General features: G+C 36.2%; 1 protein-coding gene across 1 annotated transcript; it reads right to left on the minus strand.

The window, feature by feature from the left end:
• Positions 1–5,187: 5,187 nt before the first annotated feature.
• Positions 5,188–23,407, minus strand: LOC107700004 (kelch domain-containing protein 8A-like). Its single transcript, XM_016501520.1, has 6 exons — positions 23,281–23,407; positions 11,508–11,920; positions 10,172–10,336; positions 9,133–9,351; positions 5,471–5,572; positions 5,188–5,390 (listed from the first exon to the last, which is right to left on the minus strand). Exons 2-6 carry the CDS (start codon positions 11,881–11,883, stop codon positions 5,188–5,190), a joined length of 1,065 nt encoding a protein of 354 aa, XP_016357006.1. The 5' UTR covers positions 11,884–11,920; positions 23,281–23,407.
• Positions 23,408–26,080: the final 2,673 nt, after the last annotated feature.

Raw genomic sequence — 26,080 nt, forward strand, 5'->3', positions numbered from 1 at the left:
TATTACTTTTTGCAGTAACTAGTAGTGTAACTAATTAGGCTACTATTAAGATTTCAGTAATAATATTACAGTTACCATCCATAAAACAGCTAGTTACTTAGTTACTTTTGATGCCTGAACCCCTACTGATTTGAAATCCAACAATCCAATAATTCTTAGATTTATTTTCATAATTTTCACGACTCGCACAGGCACATGAAGTCACCAGTGCATCAGGAAAGCTTGGAATATGGAAAAGCTTACATTCAGGGGATGGGAATATTGCCATTACACTGATTTTGTCAGGAGAAAAGCTGATATGAGAAAAGCTTACATTCAGGGGATGGAAATATTGCCATTATTTTGTCATGAGAAAGGGTGATCTGAACACAGATGTGTAAGTTGTGGCATTACTTTACTCTGGTATTACATGGCTTGCCCACCCACATCCCTCTGATCCCCATATAAATTATATTACTATAATTAAAAATCTTACAAACTTATGTGATTTCTTTTGATAAAATACTTCATGAAATATAATCATGTTTGGGTAATAGAGAAATTATAGCTACAATTAGCTTCAAGCTACACATGGCAATTAATACAACACTTTTACTAGTCACTATTAATCATTGAGTGTTTGTAAAAAAAAACTTCTGACTGCGATCCAATGCAGATTTTGGTCAAATGATGAGGCAGAAATATATTGTTAGTAAAATTCTTCTAAAATGTTACTCCACCCACATCCCTCTGATCCCCATATAAATTATATTACTATAATTAAAAATCTTACAAACTTATGTGATTTCTTTTGATAAAATACTTCATGAAATATAATCATGTTTGGGTAATAGAGAAATTATAGCTACAATTAGCTTCAAGCTACACATGGCAATTAATACAACACTTTTACTAGTCACTATTAATCATTGAGTGTTTGTAAAAAAAAACTTCTGACTGCGATCCAATGCAGATTTTGGTCAAATGATGAGGCAGAAATATATTGTTAGTAACATTTTAGAAGAATTTTATGGGGAGGATACACAATTGCAACTTCTGTGGGGCGTGAAGGAAAAGTAATGTAACTAGTAGTATAACTAATTACTGTTGCCAGATAGTAATAAGTAAAGTAATAATATTACTTTTGAAAGGAGTAACTAGTAACGAGTAATAAATTACATTTTTGTATACTTCCTGGAAAGCAGTCCTCCAAGCACTCTAGAACAAAGTAACACATCAGCACTAGCCTCATTTTGCAGATAAACTGTGTAGAACCACTGCAGCACTTTTTAACTGCATCTCTGCAGTGTGTTTCAGAAGGTCTGAGTGTGGCCGACAGGACCGCAAGACACATTTCACCTCTGCAGAGGTGAGAGAAATCAATAGAGACAAATAAACCTCAGGCTAGGAGTCCACACGGTTAGAGTCGCTCCTCATTCTGTGTCAACCACCAGCCTGCTCAAGACTCGAGTAAGTGAGGCTCTATTTGACATTATTAAATAAAAAGAGAAAACAGTGTCCAGCACTCCCTCCATCCCCCTGATAAGAGTACCGTGGTTCATTTGAACCGAGAAACGAGGAAGCAAAAAGACCAGAGAAGGAGACAAAGTTCATTTAATGGCAAAACCACAAACGTACAAGCATTGTAGAAAATCATTTATTACAGTGCTTCATTTTATTGCTATGTGCATCCAAGACACATTATCCTAACAAAATGAGAGCAAATGGCCAAGTGAAAACATCATAATAGAAAAGAGTAAACACCATTTAATGATATTGGCCACAGCTATGATGACTTCCCTAAAGGCTTTCAACTTTATTTCTATTCAAAATACTGCATCTCTGTACTCTGTACTGACAATGAGTGTGTTTACTTGCACGGTCCTACGCTGATTATGTTTAATAACCCAGCAGCATGTAAAGTCATGTAAGCACACAAGAGGTTTTCTTTTATCAGCTGAAGGTCATAAACTGTTTAAGCCACAATCCTGGCGGTTTATTTCATGTGTGCAATGCAATACTGTATGTAAACTGATAATTTCAAATCTCATGTAAGTGCTTCTTGCATTGCTGGGATTTTAGAATGAGCTGAATTGTGCATGTAAACACACTCATTATCTTATTAGTGTAGTATTAAAAACCCCATGAAATCCTGTGTAGAGTGGAGTTTTTAGTCCTGTTTTGATGTATTTCCTATTGAAAAAGTTAGTTGGGGTAGGACATTGTGAAAGGCTTGTCTTTAATTTTTTTTAAGGTCACAAATCTCCCAATTTTTGATTTCAGAGGGTTTTTAAAGACAAAGTACTTGATGCTACTGTAAATTGCTGAAGACCCTGTAAACATTTAGAAAAAGAATTGCATGTATGTGCTACAGCAGTGCAAGTTACCTTTGACAAGGATGAAACTGACCAGTGAAAAATAATCAATATTCACCATACGAACCACCAAAATCTGTTCACACAACACCTCCTACACAACAGTGGGGTATGCACAATTAATATCCTAAAGTTAAAACTTCACTTTATTAATAAGACCTGCTGTATTACTAAATTATCATGCTAAAAACAGCAGTAGATTAATTAGCAACCCTGTAAATACCCTAAAATATCTCAATACACTGTTATAGGGAGACTGCTAAATCTGTTTCTATTTCAAACACTTATTTATTGTGTTTCTGAAGCTGTGTTTGTGCATATGTTGTTGGCTTAGATCATTCAGTGGGTGTTTGGTGCTGTTGGCTTTAAAAGGCAGATTGTCGTTGCTGTGCATTTTGTAATAATGGCATTAACAGCAAGCTTCGTGGAACTAAAATACATGTTGTTCCGTACAATGTGCTTTAGTTATTCCTTGTCACATAGTGTAGCTTATTTGTTTGAACAGTCTAGCATTCAAGAATCTTGTTGTGCTGACATTAAGCCCAAAACATACTCTACATAAGTACTTAAACACCAGCTCTAGTTTGATTTCATGCATTATCACATTATGAAATATGTCAGCATTGCCACAAGGGGTGCTATAGTAGGCAATAAATGTAAACATTGTCTTCTACTGTCATTGCTCTGTTTCAGCTAAACTACTGTCATGGCGGAGCAACAGTTTGAAGAGAATCTTGCACTAGGGGTGCAAAAATGACACATTTTACATTTAAACTGTTGACATGTTTGTAGCTAGCTACCTGAATTTGGTTTAAGACAGATGTTGGAAGGAAACTACGGCCTCTCTTACTGCATTTGCAATGCACTGCAAGCACTCATATTTGTGTATTTGAGTAGAGTGTATTTCAGGCTTTAAGGTGTGGTCACATTAGCAAAATTTTGCGGGCGAAATCCAGTCTGTGTGACTGGGAGGTTCGCATGAGGGTGAAAAAGTTCCCCGCGCAGATTTCGCTCTTGTTCAAGTTGGTCACGTGAATTCGCCGAGCTGACCAACAGAACGCTGATTGGTTACGATAAAGTTCCTCACGCGGTTTTCGCTCATGTTCAGGTTGGTCATGAGAATTCGCCACATGAACCATGCAGCTTTCATTAGTCAGCTTGGCAAATTCGTGTGACCAATGTGAATGAGCAAAAACTGCATAAAGTCTTTGAATATCATAAAGTCAACATTGCAGTTAATTTTGGGCAAGAACCACCCACTTAGACACTTGGGCATTAAGCCCAAAACATTCTCTATGTAAGTAGAGTATGTAAGTGATTTCATGCATCAATGTATGAAATATGTTATCATTGCCACAAGGGGCACTAAAGTAGGCATCACTGTAAACATGGTCTTCTACAGTCATTTTTCAGTTTCAGTTAAACTACTGTCATGGCAGCATTCTCGCTGTTCAAGTTGGTCACATGAATATGCCAAGCTGAACAACAGAAAACTGCTTGGTTACGATAAAGTTCCTCACACAGTTTTCACTCATATTCAAGTTGGTCACGAGAATTCGCCACATGAACCAAACCGCTTTCTCTTGGTCAGCTTGGCGAATTTGCTTAAAGAGGTCATATGATGCGATTTCAAGTTTTCCTTTCTCTTTGGAGTGTTACAAGCTGTTTGTGAATAGATAAGATCCCTAAAGCTGCAAAGACTAAAGTCTCAAACCCAAAGAGATATTCTTTATAAAAGTTAAGACTGGTCCACGCCCTTCTAAAACGCTTCGTTTAAACACGCCCCCACATGTCTACATAACGATGTGGGAAGATTTGCATAACGCCGCCCAAATGTTAACGCAAAGAAAGAAGGCGTAACTTTATTGTTGCTGCCACCGCCGCCGCCATGTTGTGAAGACGCTGTGTGTTTTGTTTGCGAAAGAACAGTTCAACCCAAATATTCAGATGTGTGCAGCACATTTTATGGAGGACTGTTTCCTGAACCTGGGAGAGTAGACTACAATGCCGGCTGTTCTGACTCACAGACTGTAAGTACGTTTTCATATTTAAAGAATTTGCCACTGATGATTCAAACGCGAGTTTTGAGCAGTGTAGAGTAGCACTTGTTGTTTGTCATTTCTCCGATCACAAATGCAGACATGGTTGTATGTTTACGCGGCGCGATGCAACGCAACACGTAAAAAGACAGTATAAGTCATTATAATCCATAATTATGTCCCCACTGGATGCAACAAATGCCTCGTTTATAATGGGTTTTAATGTTTTTGTCTCGTCGCTCTGGGATACGGCATCACAGTATGGTAAGTGGCGTAACATTTCCATCACACGCTTGAGGAATTCGGCCAATCTCAACGCACTAGCTGGCAAATCAGCGTACACCTCGCTTTTCAGACCGATGAGCTTTGTAAAAATCGACACGTTTCAGAAAGGCGGGGCATACAAGAGCAAAAACTGTGCTGGAAAATTTTTCGCCCTTAAGCGAAACTCCCAATTGGTCAGATCTGGATTTTGCCCCAAAAATTTCGCAAAAAAAGGTCCACTGTCAAAAGCGTAGATATGTATGAAGCACAGCTCACACAGAATCACTTTCAAACCAAGCAGATTTCTATTGCTCAGCGCGGCAGATTTGCATGACCACCTTGAAGAGCGCCAACTGAATTGAGAACTTTTTCACCTTTCATGTGAAAACTCTCAATTGCGCAGACTGGATTTTGCTTGCAAAATTTCCCAAAGTAATGGTAAACACGACCGCACCTTTAATGTGAAAATTTGTGTTTTACTTGATCACGGAAGGCAACTTTTTCTGATGTGTAAACCTAACGTTCTATGGTTAAAGAATCTCCTCCTCTTTTACATATAGAATCTCATGGGCGGAGCTTGGGACTTGATTGACACCTCCTACTACCAGTAAGCGATCACGGATCACGATGCTGGAGGCAGAGCAACGCGGCGTCGCCATAGGCGACAGCCTCTCCCATTTCCTTTTTTCGGGATGGAAGGCTTCAACAGTGTCCAGCACTGATGGCTGATGGCCTGTATGAAGAGAGCAGATGTTTGGATGACACCAACCGTGACAGCAACTGTGCAGTAGATAAATGGTGCAACTTCCATACCTAGACCTCCCGCCACGATCATTCTGCCTCGCACTATGGCTGCGGCAAAGTCTGCTCGCTTGGTTTTCAAGGGTACAGTGTCCTCTGATTTCAACCAAGTTCCTACGAATCAAAATGGACACAAACAAATAACAATAATAAATTGCTAAATATTAAAGGTGAAGTATGTAATTTCTCCACCACTAGCAGCAATTTAAAAGGTGTCATTTTAACAATGGCTTACATATAGTTTGTACATTATAATGGGACGCAAGAGAGAATTTTAACTTTGGATAAATTACACACTATTCACCATTAACACTGTGTGATTTCAAATCTGACACAATAAATCAGATTTATACAATGAGTGAAAGAAAATTTAACTGGCTTATATGTGATTTGAAACTGTTTTATTTGACAGCTTTTCCTAAAACAGCTAAAGAGGAAATGGAAATAAATGACTTTCCTGCAGATTAGAGCCTGCGAGCTTGTCGATTAAAGCTGACAGACTGTTTTCCATTTGCAGGATCTAATATCTGTCTAATAACTAAGCCAGTGGCTTGCCGTAATAAATGCAAGGGCCATTTCTTCAAAAAAATGACTGAGGTAGAACACTTTAATTGCTTTGAAAAGGAAGTTGGAGCTGTGCAGCTTTCTGTGTTTCACAGATGTGGAACATTAATGTGGCACATTATTTACATTTCTCAGTCAACCTAATCGGCCAAAAATCACAATCACAGCCAATAACACACAAACGCCATTAGAACAATGATGGTTGTTTGAGAGATGGCAACTCCTTCTGTCAGGCTTGTTGAAATACTGTTAAAAAATGTGACGAGCTTTTGATTGCAAAGACACGTATGCAGACGCTCACAGCACTTATGTATATATAACAGATCAAAACCATATCAAAATGGAAGATTAACACAACATGTTTTTTTTGTTTCCATTGCAGGCATTTTTCACAGATCAGGCAACCCTAATATGCACTGCATCAAGTGATGTGAAAAAAGAAATCTAAGATGGTGGATGAGTGGAAAGAAATGCTTATTATAACTTTTTTTTTGATTATTATTAATCAATCAATTATACTTTCCAGTATAATAGATTTTTTATGTTTTTGCATTTATTTGATCAAACATACAAACACATTACTATTGTTAAATGTTATTACAATTTAAAATAATGCTTTTGTATTTTAATTTATTTTAAAATGTAATTTATTCCTGTGATGTTATTACTCCAGTCTTCAGTGTCACATGATCCTTTAGAAATCAAAAAGATCATAAAAAATTAAAACAGACTTTTTACCCAATAGTTCTAACATCATTCATTTAGCATCATGTTGACATTGCTTTAAAAACATTACATAATGTAAATGTAAAGTTGACAAACTGTGGTTGTTTGCTTTATATGTCAGTCAGATGATCTCTTCTGGTCTAAGTGGGTGGTTCTTGGCCAAAATTAACTGCAATGTTGACTTTATGGTATTCAAAGACCTTATGCAATATTCAGTCAGGAAGCTGCTTTAAAAGGTAGCAGCCTATGTACAGTAGTCAGTGGACAACAAGACTTTGTTTTGTGAATTTGTTTTTCTCCGGTGATTTTAAATAAATAATTTATTGATGTTTTGCTGCAAATTTGGCAATTTAGATCAGGATCAAGGTGTCCGACTTGAATGAGCAATGAAGGGTCTGTCAACTTTGGACAGGATATTGACTTCGACCCTTGGCGTGCAACGCTCGCTCTGTTGTTGGCCGAAAATCTGAAGCTTTTTCTGCTGAACGGCGATGCCCTTTAACTTTATCTGATGCCAAGCATGCTTTTTATTCAAATGCAAAATCATAATACCCTTCAAACTGGTGCTGGGGTCCGTCCTGATACCTGTTAATTTAGCATAAAGTTATGAAAACATGCTGTTCTGTGTCTAACACTGCTCAATTAGCAAGTACACAGTGTAAAGTTGGATCTTTAATAAAGACACATCCATCTTGCCTACAAACTGGGATTTTCTTGGGATATAACCCCCTCCGCAGCGGCCCGCATTAAGACAAAAGAGCAGATGTGCTTAACTATCTATCTGGATGAGCTACGGATAAGGGATGACAATGTGTTTCTGAATAGCATCATTTAACGCCCCCCTCCTATCCCACGATCTTATCGCCTAGTTATATTAGATTGGGAGACTTTGCACGCGAGGGCTATTATTGCCGGTGGCAGATTCGGGCAGAAGGAAATTAGATAGCGAGGCTTAATCCCTCATGCTGCTCTGTGAACGGCGGCTCATGCATCTGTTGACTGACACATGCGCCAATAATGGAATAATTAAAAACGAAAGAAATGATTCATACAGCAGCGTGCACAGTTCAGTTGTTCACTATGGCCTCCTCGCTGCCCACTTACGATAGGAACTTTTTTTATCGCCCTTGGGGCCAAAAAATGTCAAATTTTCCCATCTGCTGAATCTGATTAGAAAAGATCAGATTTGAACGGAAACGATGTAGAGGAAGAAAAAGCGTGAGAAGCTGGAGAGAAATCAATAACTCATTTCAGCAGGTCTTACGTTTTGTCACACCTTGTATCTTTCCGTCCCTTTTTTGGGTTAATCCGAGAAAAAAAAAATCGAATAAAAAAGGGAACAGTTACTGAGATTACTAATATATTTGTGCGTTGAAACATTTTTTGCTGATACGCATTCAACAGCTAAAACATTTTTTTCTTGGAGATTTCACAGATTAAAACTAAGGCTTGTTTCATGCCACATGCACAAGCAGCGCTTATTTAATTTGGTGCCTATATTCACAAGTTACTGTATTCACAGTTTTAGCACTAAGCCTATTTTTATAATGCATCGAAAAAACATATTAAACCAGCCTAAGATGGTACTATTAGTTTCCGGGACTGTTTAAGTTGGTCTAGGACGTTGATTTTATAGGGGTTTTGGCCTCTTTTCAGCTGTTTTTTCATCTTTTTTTCAACAGGCAATGTGGATAAAATACACTATTTATCAACACAATCTTTTGCAGTCTAGCCTTTTATGAAGTAACACACAATACCATTCAGAAGTTTGAGGTTAGTAAGTTTTTTTAAAAAATGTTTTTGAAAGAAGTCTTTTATGCTCACCAATGCTACATTTATTTAATCAATAACACAGTCAAAAACAGTACTATTGTGAAATTAAAAACATTTTTTTTATTGCAATATATTTTAAAATGCAATTTATACCTGTGATTCAATGCTGAATTTTCAGCATCATTACTCCAGTCTTCAGTGTCACATGATTCTTCAGAGATCATTCTAATATGCTGATTTGCTGCTCAAGAAACATTTCTGATTACTATCAATGCTGAAAACAGTTGTGCTGCTTAATATTTGTTCTGAAAAATGTGCTGCATTTGTTTTCAGGATTCTTTGATGAAGATAAAGCTCAAAAGAATAGCATTTATTTGAAATAGAAAACTTTTATCACATTATAAATGTCTTTATTACTTTTGATCAATTTAATTCATCCCTGCTGAATAAAAATATTTCTTAAAATAAAATATTACTAACCCCAAATCTGACTGAATACAGACAATTTAAGTATCTTATAGCTTCAGTTCTGTTCTATGTGAATTCATTGCCATTTGGATGTAAATATGAGAGACGTGCTTTCATACTGTTGGTACGTCTAGCTAATTTACCTTGGTTGGTGTCGAAGATGTTAACATTCTTGGTAAACTTTGAACTTTGGTGTATTCCGCCTTGTCTGAGCCCTCCTAACCAGCAGAGACGCCCGGCGCTGTCCCATAAGACCCCAGAATAAGATCTCTTGCAGGGCAGGCTGGGTAGAGAGGACCAGGTGCGGCTTTCTATGTCAAAGACTTCAAACGCCTTCACCAAACGCTTACACTGACGTCCACCTGATGGAACAGAGATATTGATGGTGATTGGTCATTTTTGCATTGGAAGCACCAAATATCTTAGAAAAAAAAACAGATTTTATAAAACAATAATCTCTTTGAATATCATTTGGAATTTTATTTATGTCAGGGTTCCTGTAGATTTTTTAAAGGTACATTTAAAACAGTTTAAAGACCTTTTTAAAACCAAGTAAAGAAATTTTAAGGAACACAATACATCAATATGTTCTCTAAACGTAGATGTCGAACAATGAGTCGTATTAGAAACAGTTTTACAAAAAATACTACAAAACAATGCTTAACTAGAATATGGAAATATCTTTTATTGCACCTTCTGATCACACTGCATGATGCAGTTTTTGTACTCAATTGGCAGATATTTGTTCTTGTTTGAAGTATAAACTCACATAATTTTGTTCAGTTTCTCAGAAAACAAGACCTAATATCTTCATTTTCTCAAGTAAATGCATCTTAATTTAATGATGTAGATTTCTGTACTGGAAAACAAGACAAAAATGCAGAGGAAGATTTCATTGAATGCTACAACTTTATGAATTTAAGACTTTCTGCTCCGGTTTAAGACCTTTTTAAGGCCTTAATTTGTGAAATGGTCAATTCGGACTTCTGAAAACCTGTTCAAGACCTGCAGAAACCCTGTTATTTATTTATTTATTTGTTCAGATTTAGCTAACTTCATGGGACATTGTTTTCAGCAATTTTGTCTCTAAAAGTACAGCAAGGTCAGTTACACACATACACACAAATTATTTAATGCACAAGGAGATTACAGATACACAAGGACTCTCTCTGCTCAGCAAACCTGCCACGTAGATTTTGGAGCCCAGTAGGCAGATGCTGGTATCGTAGCGCGGGGTGGGCATGGGCGGAAGGAGCGCCCACACGTCCTTGCGAAGGTCGTACTGCTGGAGAACACTTCTAGGCAGGAGGTCTGCTCCCATTCCCCCAACAGCAAGAGCTCTGCCGTCTGAACAGAGGTGAAGAGAGTCAAATGAAGGTCTTTATTTTGAACAAAGAACTCTTGAACAAAACAATCTCTCACCCTACAATGTCAAATACTCAGTAAACAATGAATAAATGCTTTACATTTCATGTGCTGACAGAAGTGCCACTGAAAAGAGGTGACTGTTTAAAGTGACTGACATGTTTATTTTTTTTGTTGAAAATCAACATGAAATAAAACGATTTAATACACATTATTGTTTTTTTTTTTATTGTGCATAATTCATTAGTAGCCATTAGTCATTTACACATTATTAAAAAAAAATATATATATTTTATACACTGAAAAAGTGTAGGATTTTATTTGAAACAATTTTCACTCAGAAATTGCTAGTAAACTTTACAAATAACTACAAAGAAACAACAATTAATATACTGAATTATACAAAAAACTTTGTTTTATTTATAACTTTGAAAAATCATTTTTTACAGTGTATTATTTTAATATTTATATTTATCTTCAAAATATTTAATTTCAACATACACCTATCCATCTATCTATACACACACACACACACACACACACACACACACACACACACACACATACATATATATATATAGATGTAAGATTTTTTTTTAAAGAAGTCTCTTATGCGCTTATGTTAATTTTTGCCATCACAGGAATAAATTACAATTTAAATTATATTAAAATAGAAAACAGTTATTTTAAATTGTAATACTATTTCACAATATTACTGTTTTTACTGTATTTTCATCATTATTATTTTTCATCAGTTTACTTGGACAAAAATCTTAATTATTCCAAACTTTTGACTGGCAGTGTATATACAACATTTCATATGTATTATTGTAATATTAAGATTAATCATCATAATATTTCATCAGAATTTTTGATGTTTTCAGTTCGTTCTCTTCAACTTGTAATATAGACACTTCTCACTATTCAGAGAAGTCAAAAACTGTTTATTTCAGTCTTTAATCCACATTCCTAATTTTATTATGCACAATTTACATTATATACATATATTAAATGATTTTTTTTTCAATTTACATGAACAAAATCAAAGGCCTTGTATTTTTTTCATTGAATAATTAAATATATTTGACTTGCAAATACATCAAACTATATTTGTAACGAATATAAAATTGATTATAAAACAAGGTTTTTCTACCTTTAACAGTGACAGAAAGCCCCATGGACGCCTCTCTGAGCGAGCACCTCTTCCTCCACTTGCCTTCTTCTGTGCTGTATACCTCCACGGCCTTCAGGGGGCGCTGGTCCTTCCCCATTCCCCCGACCACCAGCAGCTGCTTGCCTAAGACAGCCACCGCTGCACTGGCTCTCGGTGTGGGCATCGGAGGAAGACTGAGCCAGCGGTCCACCTCAGGGGAGTAGAGATCAAGAGCGCTGGTGGGTCGACCAGAGGCATCGCAACCCCCCACCATATACAAATGCCCCCCGACATCAGCCAATGAGTGATACACGCTGGCACTGGAAAGACACGCCAGGCTCTGCCAATGAAACTCATGTGCCGAGGGCACCGTCATCACCCTGAGCGATCGCTGTGGTCCCTCACGTCAGCTCCTGTAAAGCATCAGAGGAATTAGTTTACACGGCCAACTCTACATTCAGCCCACATCTATAATAGCTTTAATGTTTAGTAGTCACTGCTTTATCCACTGTGTGCAATTCATACAGCAATTATGACAGTGTGCACAGTGATTACAACATTTGCAATATCCATATATTCGCATACTGTTGCCTACAATTCCCATGACTGACTAATGGAATATGATGATCTCATTACATCTCTGAATATATACAAGGCATCACTGAAGTGCATCTCACTTTTCCAGTCTGTTTCATCTGTATCTTCCACAAGCATTTAGCCTAATATTTGAGTAGTTGTTTCATTTTGGTATTTTGATTGTGGTGTATTCTTGGCTATCAGTCTTAGAAATTGCTATAGGGCAAATGGGCAAAAAGTATTAGATGAATCAGATAACAGCCAAATATGGAAGCCCGTTTCCGCCACTGAATAAAAAATAAAAAAAGGTTATTGCGACTTTTTATCTCACAATTCTGACTTTTTTTCACAGAATTGTGAGATATAAACTCGCAATTGCTAGTTATAACGTCAGAATTGTGAGATATAAACTTACAATTCTGACTTTTTTCTCAGAAAAATAAACAGTGTTGTTATTGTTAACTAACTCTCAAATTTGTTTGCTTTGAAGTACTAAAATCACTAAAACAAGAAAAAGCTAAATAGAAATTTATATATATGCATATAAACAAATAAAAATGACAAAATCACATAACAAAATGACTAAAAACAAACTTAAATTAAAATGAAAATATGAATGTACTTATGCATTATATATATATATATATACATATACAGTATATATATATGCATTATATATGTGAGTGAGTGTGTGTGTGTGTGTGTGTGTGTGTAAACTAAATCGTTTCAGGGGCAGCGCAAATTGCTAAAAGTTTACAAAGACAACCCTTCTTTAATAAATAAATAATGCACTTAAGAAAGTAAATACATTTTTATTTCATTTTGACTTTAACATAAATTGTACACTTAGTATCAGTTGAGAGTGAAACAGATAAAAGTGTCTGCTAAAAACAAACACGTAATGTAATTAAAGCTTGTTTTTGCTTTCCCCTTAGCACATTCTTATATACAAAGCAGTAATTATTACAGCGCTACAATTATTCTGTAATCATATTAAGACAAATAATATATGGGAACTAATTACAGAAAGCTAATGCATATCAAAGACTTCGACCAAGAAAGAAAAGCTCACATTAGTTACAATATGTTTCCCAGCAAACATACAGAAAGACACATTTTGTGTTATTTATGGCTGTGAAGTCTACGGCTTAAGTTATGCAAACACTTTTTTTATTTTCTGTTTTCATCCAAGTGGAGGCAGAGATATGGAAGATGGCCCAGAATAGCATCATCACTTGATTCAATTGACGCAACCAATTTCACACAACTGTTCTTCTCTCCTCAGCTGTGTACACAATGAGCTTGAAGTGGGCCGTTGTACCACGGCTTAGCATCCAGCAGTATCCAGGCAACCATGCTCTTCATCTCACTATATCTCCCTCAGTCTCTATCTTTCCTCGAGGAACCGTTCCCATGCTTCCCGTACAACAGGTCACCTTCACTTACAACCCTTGCTTGAGCACAAGACTTTCCCAAAGAATGAATATAATGGGGGGAAATTAGAAGTATTGCAGCTATGTCAACAAACCCCACATTAGCTTCAAAGCAAAATCCAATTATTATTGAACAACCTGCTTGTTTTTAAATCCACACAACAAAGGTGCTTCATTATGTGAAAGGACATGTCTAAATTTGAAAACATCCCCTTTCCACATGTAGGGAAACTCTATTTGAGTAACTGAAATGTAAATAAGACCTCAACTATTTTTAATTGATTTGCATACTTGGCAACCATTTTCAATCATAAATATATATAAAGAATAAAAAAAAATATTGTAAAATAGAAAACAGTTATTTTAAATTGTAATAATATTTTACAATATAGTGTTTTTACTGTATTTTTGATCAAATGTATTTTTGAATTTATTCCTGAATTTTTTACACTACATAAAACAAAAAACTACCATACAACCTAATGTAATACATATAATGACATGAAATAATAATAAAAAATGCAGTATTTAACAAAACCTAAAATCCAGGGACTAGAATCTTTGAAGTTTTGAAACCTGAAATTCTTTTCTTTCTTTTTTTTTGTAAACCATTTATTTGCAAAAACTGGACGAACAAGCTGATTCTATTGATATTTTCCAGCTCTACAAATGAAAGGTGTTCACACATGGATGAAACCACTGGAGCTCATCTCTGTGTCTCTGTGCTGCTGGTCTCTGGATCAGGTCTCATTAAAAACAAATGACTTCTGGTTGCTTGCGTTTTACAATTCAATGTGGTGTAAAAAAAAAAAGAAAAAAAAAAAAGCAGGAACGGAACACACTGAACTGCTAAAACTACATTGTTATGAAATCACCTGAGCTGCTGCCACACTACTGAAACTGTAGCAAAGTTAGTATAGTGCTGCTACTGTAATTAGCCTACAATGCTAGTCATCAGAAAGTGTGAAAAACCCCACAGGACACGTCTCAATTTACAGGACCTTCATTCAGAAATGTTCCCATCTCAATGCCATTTACAGCCGTTCAGGTGGATGGCGAGTCCCTGATGGGCTTCTCTGAAAAGTTGATCACCAAATAGAAGTGTTTGGCCGCTCTGTTCTCATTGTAAGCCATCAGATAGTACTTTAATAACGATTAAACTGGGTTATTACAGGTTGAGAGCTCTGGGCCTCTAGTGATTGTGTTAACTACACAGAGACCCCTGAGAGTGGTGAACACTTCATCAAGTCCAATCACAGTTTACAATGAGCCGATCTTTCAGTGTGTCTTTCTCTCATGCTCTCACACAGGTTCAAAATATCACTCTGTCAGACTTTCTCATTTTCTTTCAACATAGGGTGCTCACAGGACCAAAATCCCGTTTCTCAAACATCAACGATGAGTAGCAATCGATTTGTAAAAGATTGAGATTGAGAAACATCATATTATATGACAAATCCCTCAAGCTCTACAAACCCAACACAATCTCTTTTGTCACCAAGGCTGCATTTATTTGATCGAAAATACAGCAAAAGCAGTAATATTGTGAAATATTGATAACATTTAAAATAACTGTTTCAATATATTTTGAAATGTAATTTATGCCTGAATTTTCAGAATCGTCACTCCAGTCTTCAGTGTCACATGATTCTAATATGCCGATTTGCTGCTCAAGAAATATTTATTATCATTTTTAAAAATCATTGTGCGCTTAATATTTTTGTTGAAACTGTGATACATTTCTTAAGAATTGTTTGTTAAAAAAACAGTATTTATTTGAAATAAATGTAACATTATACATATCTTTATTGTCACTTATGACCAATTTAATGCATCTTAGCTGAGTAAAAGTATTAAATAGTATTCTCAAAAAACATCCATCAAAATACATCTATATTAAATTTTTTTTTTATTGTATACGTTTTACATTTTCACCTTTTATCTTTAAATATGAAAAGTATACATTTATTTTAAAATGTATAAAAGTATATGTAAAAAAAAAAAAAATTAAATAGGAAAAAATTGTATCTATTAAGTGCCCTTCCCACAGATCTTCACAACTGGAAAAAATCTTTTAAGAAACACATGACGTTGACAGGCATAGGAAACTCATCACAATAAAAGAAAAAACACATTAACAGGTAAGAATCTAGGCTTTTTAATTAGTCTAACCAACAAGCCTCCCATGGCCAACCAGCCTTTTTATGCTTTTAAAAAGTCAATCCCCCTGAAAGCCCTTGAAGAACGATCTGAAAAATGACAGGCCATGCTAATCTACGATAAAATCCCTTTCGAATGTAAAAAAATGGATATTTCCAATTAGTTGTTTGATGCTCAGTCAGCTACAAAAACATTGTTCTTTGAAAAGCATTTGTAGTGTAGATTATCAGTTCAGATTTATATAAATGTTTCATGTAACAATTACAAAGAGCCACGAAGCTGAGCTGGGCGAGCCGTAACTTGGGGAGATATTCTCAGATGTAAATTGACTGTCAAAGGCGAGCTGAGATGAGAAGGTTTTTTTCCTCTGCGTCCAACCCTCTGCCTTTCTTTCCCTGCCTTTGTATTCCAATCGCAGTCTTTCACCTGGGGTTTCGACTATCTCCACCATCATTTACAGGCCAAGCTGTCGTACGTCTCATCCAAGAGAAGACAAAAACTTAAAAGAAAGCTCAAGGAAAGACACATTTCTCAAGTCTTGTTTTCCTTCCCCCCCTTGACTCGGTATGCAGAGATGGGTTGCCATAGAAACAAAGAGACGATCTCAAGATGCGGGAACCGGGGGTTCTGTGCCGAAGCCTTCTTCACTTTTAATGATGCATTAACAAACAAACAAAAATCACAGTGATCTTACCCCTTTTGACCCGAGCTGATGTTCTAAGCAGGATTGCGCACTCTTGGCATGCCTTGCAAATCGCATTAATTGCAATCTGAAATGATTTGCTCCGCCACGTCTTCTTCTTTTGGTTAATTAACTGCTCGAACAGCTTGAGATCAACAGTAGGCCTACGAGCGCCCACTGAAGTCATTTACAATCAGTGCGCATCCTATTCAAACTTTGAATTAGCTAGTCTCCCATCCCCAATACATAACTTAGGCTTAATTCTGGGCCTCATTGTATCCTAAACCTGAGCTATTAGCTGCGAGTATGATTCAATAGACTTTACGCAAATGATCCATTTAAGGTCCTCTTGTCATTCTCTCCTCCGGTGAATCCATAAGGCCCCAGCAGGTAAGTGTTTATCAACTTCTATTTAATTAGCCTCCCTGAATACAAACAGCGCCAACTCTAAAGTCCACAAAAGTGCGGTTCTTAATCAGAACAAAATGATCCTGGGAGGGTTCATCTACCGAGCGTTGTTATAGTTCTGCAGGGGATTCTCTGCACTGCCTTCATTCAAATTTACATTTGCTCTCAGTATCAAATAAGGCAGAGCGTTTTGACAATATACCACACCGTGCCATGATTGAAATGTGTCAGTGGTTAGAAAAATTGCTACACTCTTAAAAATAAAGATTCCAAGAAGGGGTTTTCAAAGTGATGCCATGCCACAGAAGACCCATTTTACCTTCCTCAAAGAACCTTAACAGTTCTTACAAGAACCATTTCTTCAAGTACATTTATAATAATCTGAGGAATTTTTCCACTGTAAAGAACCTTTTGTGCAATAGAAAGATTTTATGGATGTTAACGGTTCTTCATGTAACCACTGATGCCAACCTTTATTTTTAAGAGTGCATATACTGCAGTATCCTACATACAGTATATCGGCACAGCTTTCAGTGGAAAGAAATGCTATTAAAGCTAAGTGAAGTATGACAAAAATAATGTGGCTTCAAATGTGGTCAAAATTCCCACCTAACAGGGAACGCTCAAACAACATTGGCTAAGGTTGTGTAAATGCTGGTAACTTATAGGCATAATGCCATTTTTACCATATTAAAATTGAATAAAATTTCACGGTATTGATAAACCATTCTGGAAATGTTCAAAAAGTACTCGTTAAACACTATGAAATCATTTTACCAAATTTTATGTCGAATTGCAGAAATAGAGCTGTTTCCGGTTACCTCTGTAACCAAAGCATTATTGCGCTGATAAACAACACTTTATTAGGGATTACATGGAGGGAAGATGAAAAGTAAATCCCATCAAAACTTGAGAATTCATTCATTCAGACATTCTATCAGCCTTCTGTCATGTTTTCACACAAAACCAAACCGTTGCTGCATGTTGCGCCTGCGTGAGACTCAGGCTACGTTTACACGGAAACGATGTAGTCAAAAACGGAAAAGTTTTTCCCTTGCATTTTTAAAAAAGTTTCACTTATACATGACAACGTTTTTAAAATGATTCGCGTTTACACATATCCGCGAAAACGGCCACAAATGCTGTATTACGTATGTCAGGCCAGTAGTTGGCGCTGTCACCTTGTTAGTAAACAGTACCTGTAGGACAGTGACGATTATATGTTGTATATGATGCGTCTCCGCTGTTGGTTGTAATATTGGTGAAGTAAATCCACACTTTGCTGAAGAAGCGTTAGCAAACTCTTAAACAGCAACAACAGTACCATGTACTCCGCCATTGTTGTCTATGTTTGTTCACGCTTGCCTTTAAAATCGACATGTACTGCACATGTCTACATACCAAACACATGACGTCACCGTTTTCAAAGATTCCCGTTTTGGGTGTTTACACAGATTCCCGTTTTGGGTGTTTATACAGATTCCCGTTTTGGGTGTTTACACAGATTCCTGTTTTGGGTGTTTACACGGAAACGATAATGGTGGCCTTTTCAAAAACTTGCACTTTGAAACCCGTTTTAAAAATTATGCGTTTTCAGTTCCCAAAACGACGTTGTCGTGTAAACGAACAGGCAAAACGCATAATAATTTCCTGTTTCTGGCTGAAAACGTTGTCGTGTAAACGGCCCCTTAGTAACTGTGCTTAACGCTTTTTCAAAGTTTTTCAAACTATGATAATCAAGTATACTTTTAATGATAAATAAAATATGAAATAATAATATTAACCATCTGCACTTTTTATCATGGCTTAACATGAAAACAGGAAACGTTTCATCCTTAATTGGAACTTGGAGTTGGAACTATGCATTTTATTATATTAGCGTGGTAGTATGTTGTGTAGTGTAGTGTGTAACCTGTCCAATTGTCCAATAACCTGTCATTTCTTTGCACCTCTGAAAAACAGAAAAGGTGCTGGTAATTTTCTGCCAGGACATTACCTTTAAACCCAACACAACACAATACAATGTGAAATTCAAAATATGTCATTCAAATCGCCTGTGAAATATCAAAATGGAAAATTCCTTCATATTAACACAGTATTAGGCCCTATTTTCACTGACTTTATTTTAGAAAGTACATCATAAATTTGACAGAATGACGTCACTATTATAAAGCAATATTATAGAAACCTCAATTTTAAAATTTTCTGAAATATTTAAATGTTATATTGCACTCATTATATTCATAATGCGAATCTTTTCACTTTCCACCACCAAGTTCCAAATGAAGAAAAAAAAAACCCCCATATAAACCTTTTTCATAAAAATTTGCAGCAAAAATACAATCCTGATATGAAATGGCTCATCCTGCAATATAATTTTGCTCCTACCTCCCACACCTAGTATCAAAGGATCATGATATAACAGAGCTAAATGGGAGAATACTATATCTGACCTCTTCTTTATTCATCTGCTGCTTTCTTAATCCTTTGTGCTCATTGTCTGGCCAATGTCAACTGTAGCAGAGCAGATCATTTCCATAGCAACACTGAATTCAGCACACCATACAGAACATAATGCAATTCCGCCGTTGCCATTCCCTGGAGGATTACATAAAATGCGTTTGCCTTTCCTTGACGATTTTATATTCGAAACTCCCTGCAACACGCTTTCCCAAAAAAGCCGACTAACTCAGGCAGTGTAATAAAACCCAGAGAAATCTAGGTCAGCCATGGACAAAACCATAGCTGCTCTATTGATTCAACAAATTAAACTATGACTCCTGTAAAAGGCCTTTGATCAAACCGAGTGGATTAGATTCAATTACGAAGGGCTTCGACGTGCCATTTGAATATAAATGCAGTGGGATAATAATGTGGATGAGACTGGTCCGAATGAGGATTCAGCAGGAAGATTACAACTGGGAGCTGGGGATGTATTTCTCTAAAGCGAGAGCCAAAAGGTCTCATAGCTAATTGCTATGGAAATACCTTCCTACAACATGAATGAGTCCAAGGCCACGGATCCTTAATCAGCAGACCAGCTATTCCCCCGCGGTGTTTAAAGACACCAGTACGGCGAGAAATCACTGAAGCTCGACTCTGAAAACTTGGCAGGCTGTCACTGCTGCAGACAGTTAATATTTGGAGCGGGCGGACATTATGCAGTCGCTGTTTAAAGCAGGCTGAAACAGTCTTCTGAAATTGGCTAGTCTGAGCCTTGGGGGGAAAGCTTGTAGAGCAAATATTCCCCTTTTTGAAAATGCCCTACGAGAGAGCTGCGAGTCAAAGTACGCTAACCTTTAATACACATTATCCACTGCATTCAAATGAGAAGGTTGACTGACTGCTCGAAAAGGCTGTGACCTTTAAGGTAGGCGAATGCAATCCATACTTAAAAGTCTTGTCGTCTGGGATGAAGGTGTGACATCTTTACCAAAGGGTGAGTGATCTTAAGCAAAAGTACTAGTACTGCTATTTTTTCCATTTGACCTACTAACGTCGTATTCAGTTACTGACATTCACAGGTACGCTGTCAAAAGTTACCTTAAGGTAAACATAAAATCAACACGAACACTATTTACTTTCCGAATGCACGTTCTTGGTCTAATTGTGCACATTTTTTATTAATTTAATGGAGTATGCAAAAATAAAGGCTTCAAATGTGGTCAGAATACCCACCTAACAGGGAACGCTCCAACAGAACATCCTTATTATGTTATCAGCATTACAGTTAAAAAAAATGTTCTTGCTTTATTTGAGATTTCTGTAGATGTAGAAGCATTTAGCAAAATGACACATTAAGTCAAATTAAGTAATATTATGCTAAGTTTTAAATAACATTCTACTCACGTTTAAAAAATAAATAAATATTTGTATGTCTTCTCTTAACCGAGGTGTACTGCTTGGAAAAACATTTTAGAACATAAATTTGGGACTTGGAGTTGGAACATTTTTACAGTATTTAATATTTTTTTCCCCTAAATGTTAATAACTTGCACTGCATCTGAAACGACTTCATTTTTGAATTAAGTCGCAAAGCCCTCTCACTTTCTAGCCCCTCTCCACCTCCACTCTGTTCTGATATAAAACAGCCACTTTTCACAATCCAGTCAATTCCAGATAGAAAATGAAGACCATTTCTCACTAAATATCCTGTTGCATACACATAATCACTTAATTGCATGTTACTGTATTTCATAAAATACCAGAAAAAGCATAGTTTTAAAGTTATAAGACTTTGGTTCTATGCTGTTAAAAACATTAATGTCACATCATAGCTCTCTGTTGGCAGTGCACGAAAATCAATGTTATGCAACTTTCAGATGTAAAATAAATATTAAAATGTAATGTCTGAGACACTGATGGCACCAAATGGAATCGAAACATTTTTATTTAATAGATACAACATCATTAGCACAACAAGCGGTATGAGTTTGGGGTGAGCCTATCTGTTTGGAAAGTCATCAAAATATGCATACTTCCCTACTATATAGTAAAACAGAAGAAGGATGACCTACTGCTTCTGGCGAGATTCTGAAGTGCACATCCAATGGAAACGTACTATCCCATGAAGCCATGAGAGAGGAGTGAAGCGACACAACTGAACTGAGTATGCCTGGATTGCATTCAGACTAGAACATACTGTAAATTGTGTCCCAAATTATGCACTATACACTATACTCTATGTACTTATGCACTATGTACTCAGCTGTGAAGTGTATGAACTTCATAAGATTATTTTGTCATTTAGTATCGGAGTCTGATAGCCTCTTCCTCTCCAGTATGCAATTAAAGCTGCGGCAGCTAAATGCATGAAATGCACTAAATAAAAAAAACAGTGCAATAAAAAGTAACTGTAGTCTGACTAAGAGTATTTTAAAATGTAACGTAATCTACATGTAAACAAGTACTTTTTTTACTCTTAAAGGACTAGGCTAGTTCACTTCCAGAATAAAAATTTCCTGATAATGCACTCACCCTAGTGTCATCCAAGATGTTTATTTCTCTCTGTCTTCAGTCGCAAAGAAATTAGGTTTTTGAGGAAAACATTCCAGGATTTTTCTCCATATAATGGACTTCAATGGTGGCCAACGGGCTGAAGGTCCAAATTGCAGTTTCAATGCAGCTTAAAAGGGCTCTACACGATCCCAGCCGAGGAATAAGGGTCTTATCTAGAGAAACGATTGGTCATTTTCTTATAAAAATAAAAATTGATATACTTTTTAACCACAAATGCTCGTCTTGCACTAGCTCGACTTTATGTAGTCTTGCATTATTACATAGTCACGTTGGAAAGGTCACGCGTGACGTAGGCAGAAGTACCGACCCAGTGTTTACAAAGCAAACGTGCAAAGAAAGTCAAACGGCCTTTACAAAAAAAGGTAAAGCAACGATGTCAGACGATTTTGAAATTGGAGGAGAAAATTAGATGTTTTTCGCCCTACCCTATCTTTTTGAACTGGAGTACACAGACTAACCACGTGTGACCTTTCCAAAGTGTTTACATAATGCGTGAATTTGGACGTGCATTGCGAAGCTAGTGCAAGATGTGCATTTGTGGTTAAAAAGAATATTATTTTTTTATAAGAAAATAAATGACTGATTGTTTCTCTAGATAAGACCCCTGTTCCTCGGCTGGGATCGTGTAGAGCCCTTTGAAGCTGCATCGAAACTGCAATTTGGACCTTCAGCCCGTTGGCCACCATTGAAGTCCATTATATGGAGAAAAATCCTGGAATGTTTTCCTCAAAAACCTGATGATGTGTATCGTGAAAAGCGCTATACTAATAAAATGAACTGAATTAAGTGTATTATCCTGGAATTGAAAGTTTACTTTTTCTCTTTGTAATTTCCAGTGTGAATGCACTACTTACACAATTCATACAAAACAGAAAATAGTGCATAAGTATGCAAAATTAGACGCACCTGTACTTTTTTAATGGTTGCAAATTCAAAAGAAGTAGGCTACCTACTCAGAGAGGCAGTCATTATTTTTGCAATTATGTTTGTTGTCATGTGTGGCACAGAAATAAACATTTCCCATTAGATTTATTTTGAAAAAAAAAAAATGCTTCATGCAAATAAATGCACGAAAGAAGACCAATTGCGATTTAGTATGCAAATATAACGATGACGCCATCACAACGGCGAACATTCAAAGTAAAAGTCAAAGTCAGATTTTTAAACTTTTATCCTACATTTCTCTAAAGAGCCTAAAGTTTAAAAACCATAGCACATTTTCCACAAAGTAAAGTTTGAATGTCTGTAAACAGTTTAAGCTGCATTAATGGCAGAAAACAGACAGAATGGATACCAAGCAGCCCCACAAAATAATCACAGAAAGAAGGTGGAATTGTCATGCATGTACAGTAAATACACAGTATTACCTCGATATGAAGTCTGAGACAAATGTTTCAAGGCTGTCATGTGTAAACAGTGAAGACACTGATCATCTCGCTATACATGCATCGCATCAAAGCATCAAAGCACAGCGGTTTGGAAATGAATCACTTACTTTTCGGGTCAGAGCTTCGGTTTCTTCCGATTCTCCTCGGGTGCTTCCCTTATGGATAAAGCGCGATACAGAGCAATAATAATCCGCGCGTGGAATAGACCCTCCCTCTCTCTGTCGGTCAGTCAGCCTCCCCGCATCAGCATCAGCAGCATAAGCAGCAGCAGCTCAGGCTCCGCAGAACCGCGCACAGCGTCTCTCAGCATCCCTCCTGCTCTCTCCCTCTCTCTTTCCCTCATATGGGTCATGCATGAAATATTCATCGCATCCCTTCATCATATTCGTCATTCTGACATTAATTTCAGACATGCTCAAGAGGGCTCCAGTGCGTCTGATAACCTACATAAGGCCATCTCATTGTAACATCTACGCAAATGACGCTCCCTGTGATGAAATGGAAAGTTGCAGGAGTCGTTTCTCTCGAGGTTTTTGCTGTTGTTGATCTTTATCACCTTAAAAGTTAAAGAAAATTCAGAATTTAATAACTAGATCCCTTTCGATTCAAGAGCGTGAGTTTGAAATTGGCCACGCCCCATAAGAAGTTGAGCTGGAATGACAGGAAGAGGATTTTTATCTATTTACTAAAGAAATATTAGCAAGCACGTTTCGTGACAAGAAATACTTAATTACATAATTAATTTAGCAATTATGCCCTCAAAACTTCGAATGCATAATTGATTAGACAGTTCAGTATTGCCTAAAATTAGTTGGCTGAAATTAACACAGCCATTAAAATAGATATCATATCACACCACAAAATTTCATCAGATCGTTACATTGTTTTCATATAACTTTTTAAATAATATATATTTATATAGTTATACGAAATATTAGATATCATATAAATATTTACATTTACTGACAATTTAATAAAATGTATATATAATACATATGATGAAATAATTTAACATTTTAATTATATAAATTATAATATATTATAAAAAAATAAATGAAAATGAATTAAATGTATATATTAGGTAGCATTTCAAACACTAAAAAATATCATCATATGTTTCTAGAAATAGCACATATGTTGTGTATATGATAAAATGTTTAAGGGTAGTAATTAATTTGGATTAATTATGTAATTATGCCTTCTAAACATAGAATACATTAGAATTGATTAGATATTTTTCCAGTTTAGTACTGCCTAAAATTAATTGGCTGAAATTAATTAATTTAGTGAATTGATTTAGTTAATTATAGATTTTAATTTTGTCAAATATCTACCACATCGTTACATTGTTTTCATGTAACTTTATAAATGATATATAATTTAAAATAAAACAAATTATACAATTTAAAATAAAAAAAATATATACTAGGTTCAAACACTGACATTATTATCATCATCAAATATTTCTAGAAATAGCACATATGTTGTGTATATGATAAAACGTTTAAGGGTAATTCATATTGAAATCAAATCTTTATAAATTTAATTTACAGCAGAAAATGAACAGTATTTAGATTCAAATTCATATCTTGTTTGCTACCTCTATTCCAATTCCAATTATACATTTAAAAGGCATTCTCAATTCACTTCTGAATGGCACACAGCCCTGTCCCCCTCCTCCCTTCTTCAGCCTAGTCTGTAAACATCTTATCTGCAAACACTCCAGAAGAACTCTTTGTGCAACAATAATTAATCTATATATAGCTCCCCGAGTCCTTCTTTTGAACCAGGCGATGCCAATCACAACATAAAGCTCCAACTTGCCCTAGATTTCCACCGCCATTCGTCCAGACTTGTGTTGCTGCAGCCCACCGAGTCCACTGGAGACCTGACCCGCTTGTGCTGATAACCCGCGAGAAGTAATTACAGCGAGAAGTCCGACGTTAAGGGCGTCTTCGTGATAAAACATGAAAGATGTACACCCACTCACACAATAAAAGACGTGTTTAGTGCTCCACAGTCCACCAAGTGCAATTAGTAATGAATAATGTCAAAAGAAATGCCACTTTAATGTTGCACTGTGCTGTTGCAATAGAAGATGCTGCTTCCCAAGCACACTGGGATTGAGGACAACGCATTAACAATACAGAGAACAGCAGGCGCCGGTTTGATGTCTGAAACCAAAAAGCAGGAATCAGAAACTGCAATCATGACTGATTCCATGTCAGTTGAAGGGATGCTTGAGTGTTTTCCATTTATCCATCGTGCACCTCTCATTTGTGAACTAAGTAGGGTGTCAATAACTTTAAAAGAACCTTTGATCTTGGGATTTGTGTGGAATGCAATTATATTGCTTGAGGTGATGGAGGTCAAATTGGAGACCTTATTAAACCGTACTGTTTTTGTGAAACACACACACTCACACACACACACACACACTAAAGCACATTCAGTACTTTTTCTTAGGATGTTGACTGAGTCTGACGCCCCTACTGTTTCATTTTCCAGTGGCATTTTTACCGTTTTTATAATGTTAGTATTAACAATTCTCAATCAGAGCGACAAACTAGACCAGCTAACAGGCTGGCAGGTTTAACCTCATTATATTTTCAATAGTTTATTTGATGGCTGTTTTGGAATATTTTGGCTTTGAAAAAGTCTGCCTTCTTGTTATTTCCCGCTACAAAACACTGGTTAGCTTCATAGTTCTTCACCCCTGACAATAACACATAAAAGATTGCAAACTATGCAGGCAGAATGTCCCAGATATACTGTGATTGCTGATCATGCAGATTGTTAATATTTAATAAAAAAAAATTAAAAAAATGCTTTTACATAATACATTGCATTTTTATATAATTTATATTAAATTATACTTTTATATTTATTTTATATTTATATTATTAT

Source organism: Sinocyclocheilus anshuiensis, unplaced genomic scaffold (genome assembly GCF_001515605.1).
Source record: "Sinocyclocheilus anshuiensis isolate Anshui unplaced genomic scaffold, SAMN03320099.WGS_v1.1 scaffold313, whole genome shotgun sequence".
Lineage (NCBI taxonomy): Eukaryota > Metazoa > Chordata > Actinopteri > Cypriniformes > Cyprinidae > Sinocyclocheilus > Sinocyclocheilus anshuiensis.

Coding starts and splice junctions, on each gene's coding strand:
- LOC107700004 (XM_016501520.1), bottom strand. CDS start 11,883: ATGACGGTGCCCTCGGCACATGAGTTTCATTGGCAGAGCCTGGCGTGT. Junction 10,337..11,507: donor GCTTTCTGTCACTGTTAAAG/GTAGAAAAACCT, acceptor ACCTCTGTTCAG/ACGGCAGAGCTCTTGCTGTT. Junction 9,352..10,171: donor CTCCAAAATCTACGTGGCAG/GTTTGCTGAGCA, acceptor CTGTTCCATCAG/GTGGACGTCAGTGTAAGCGT.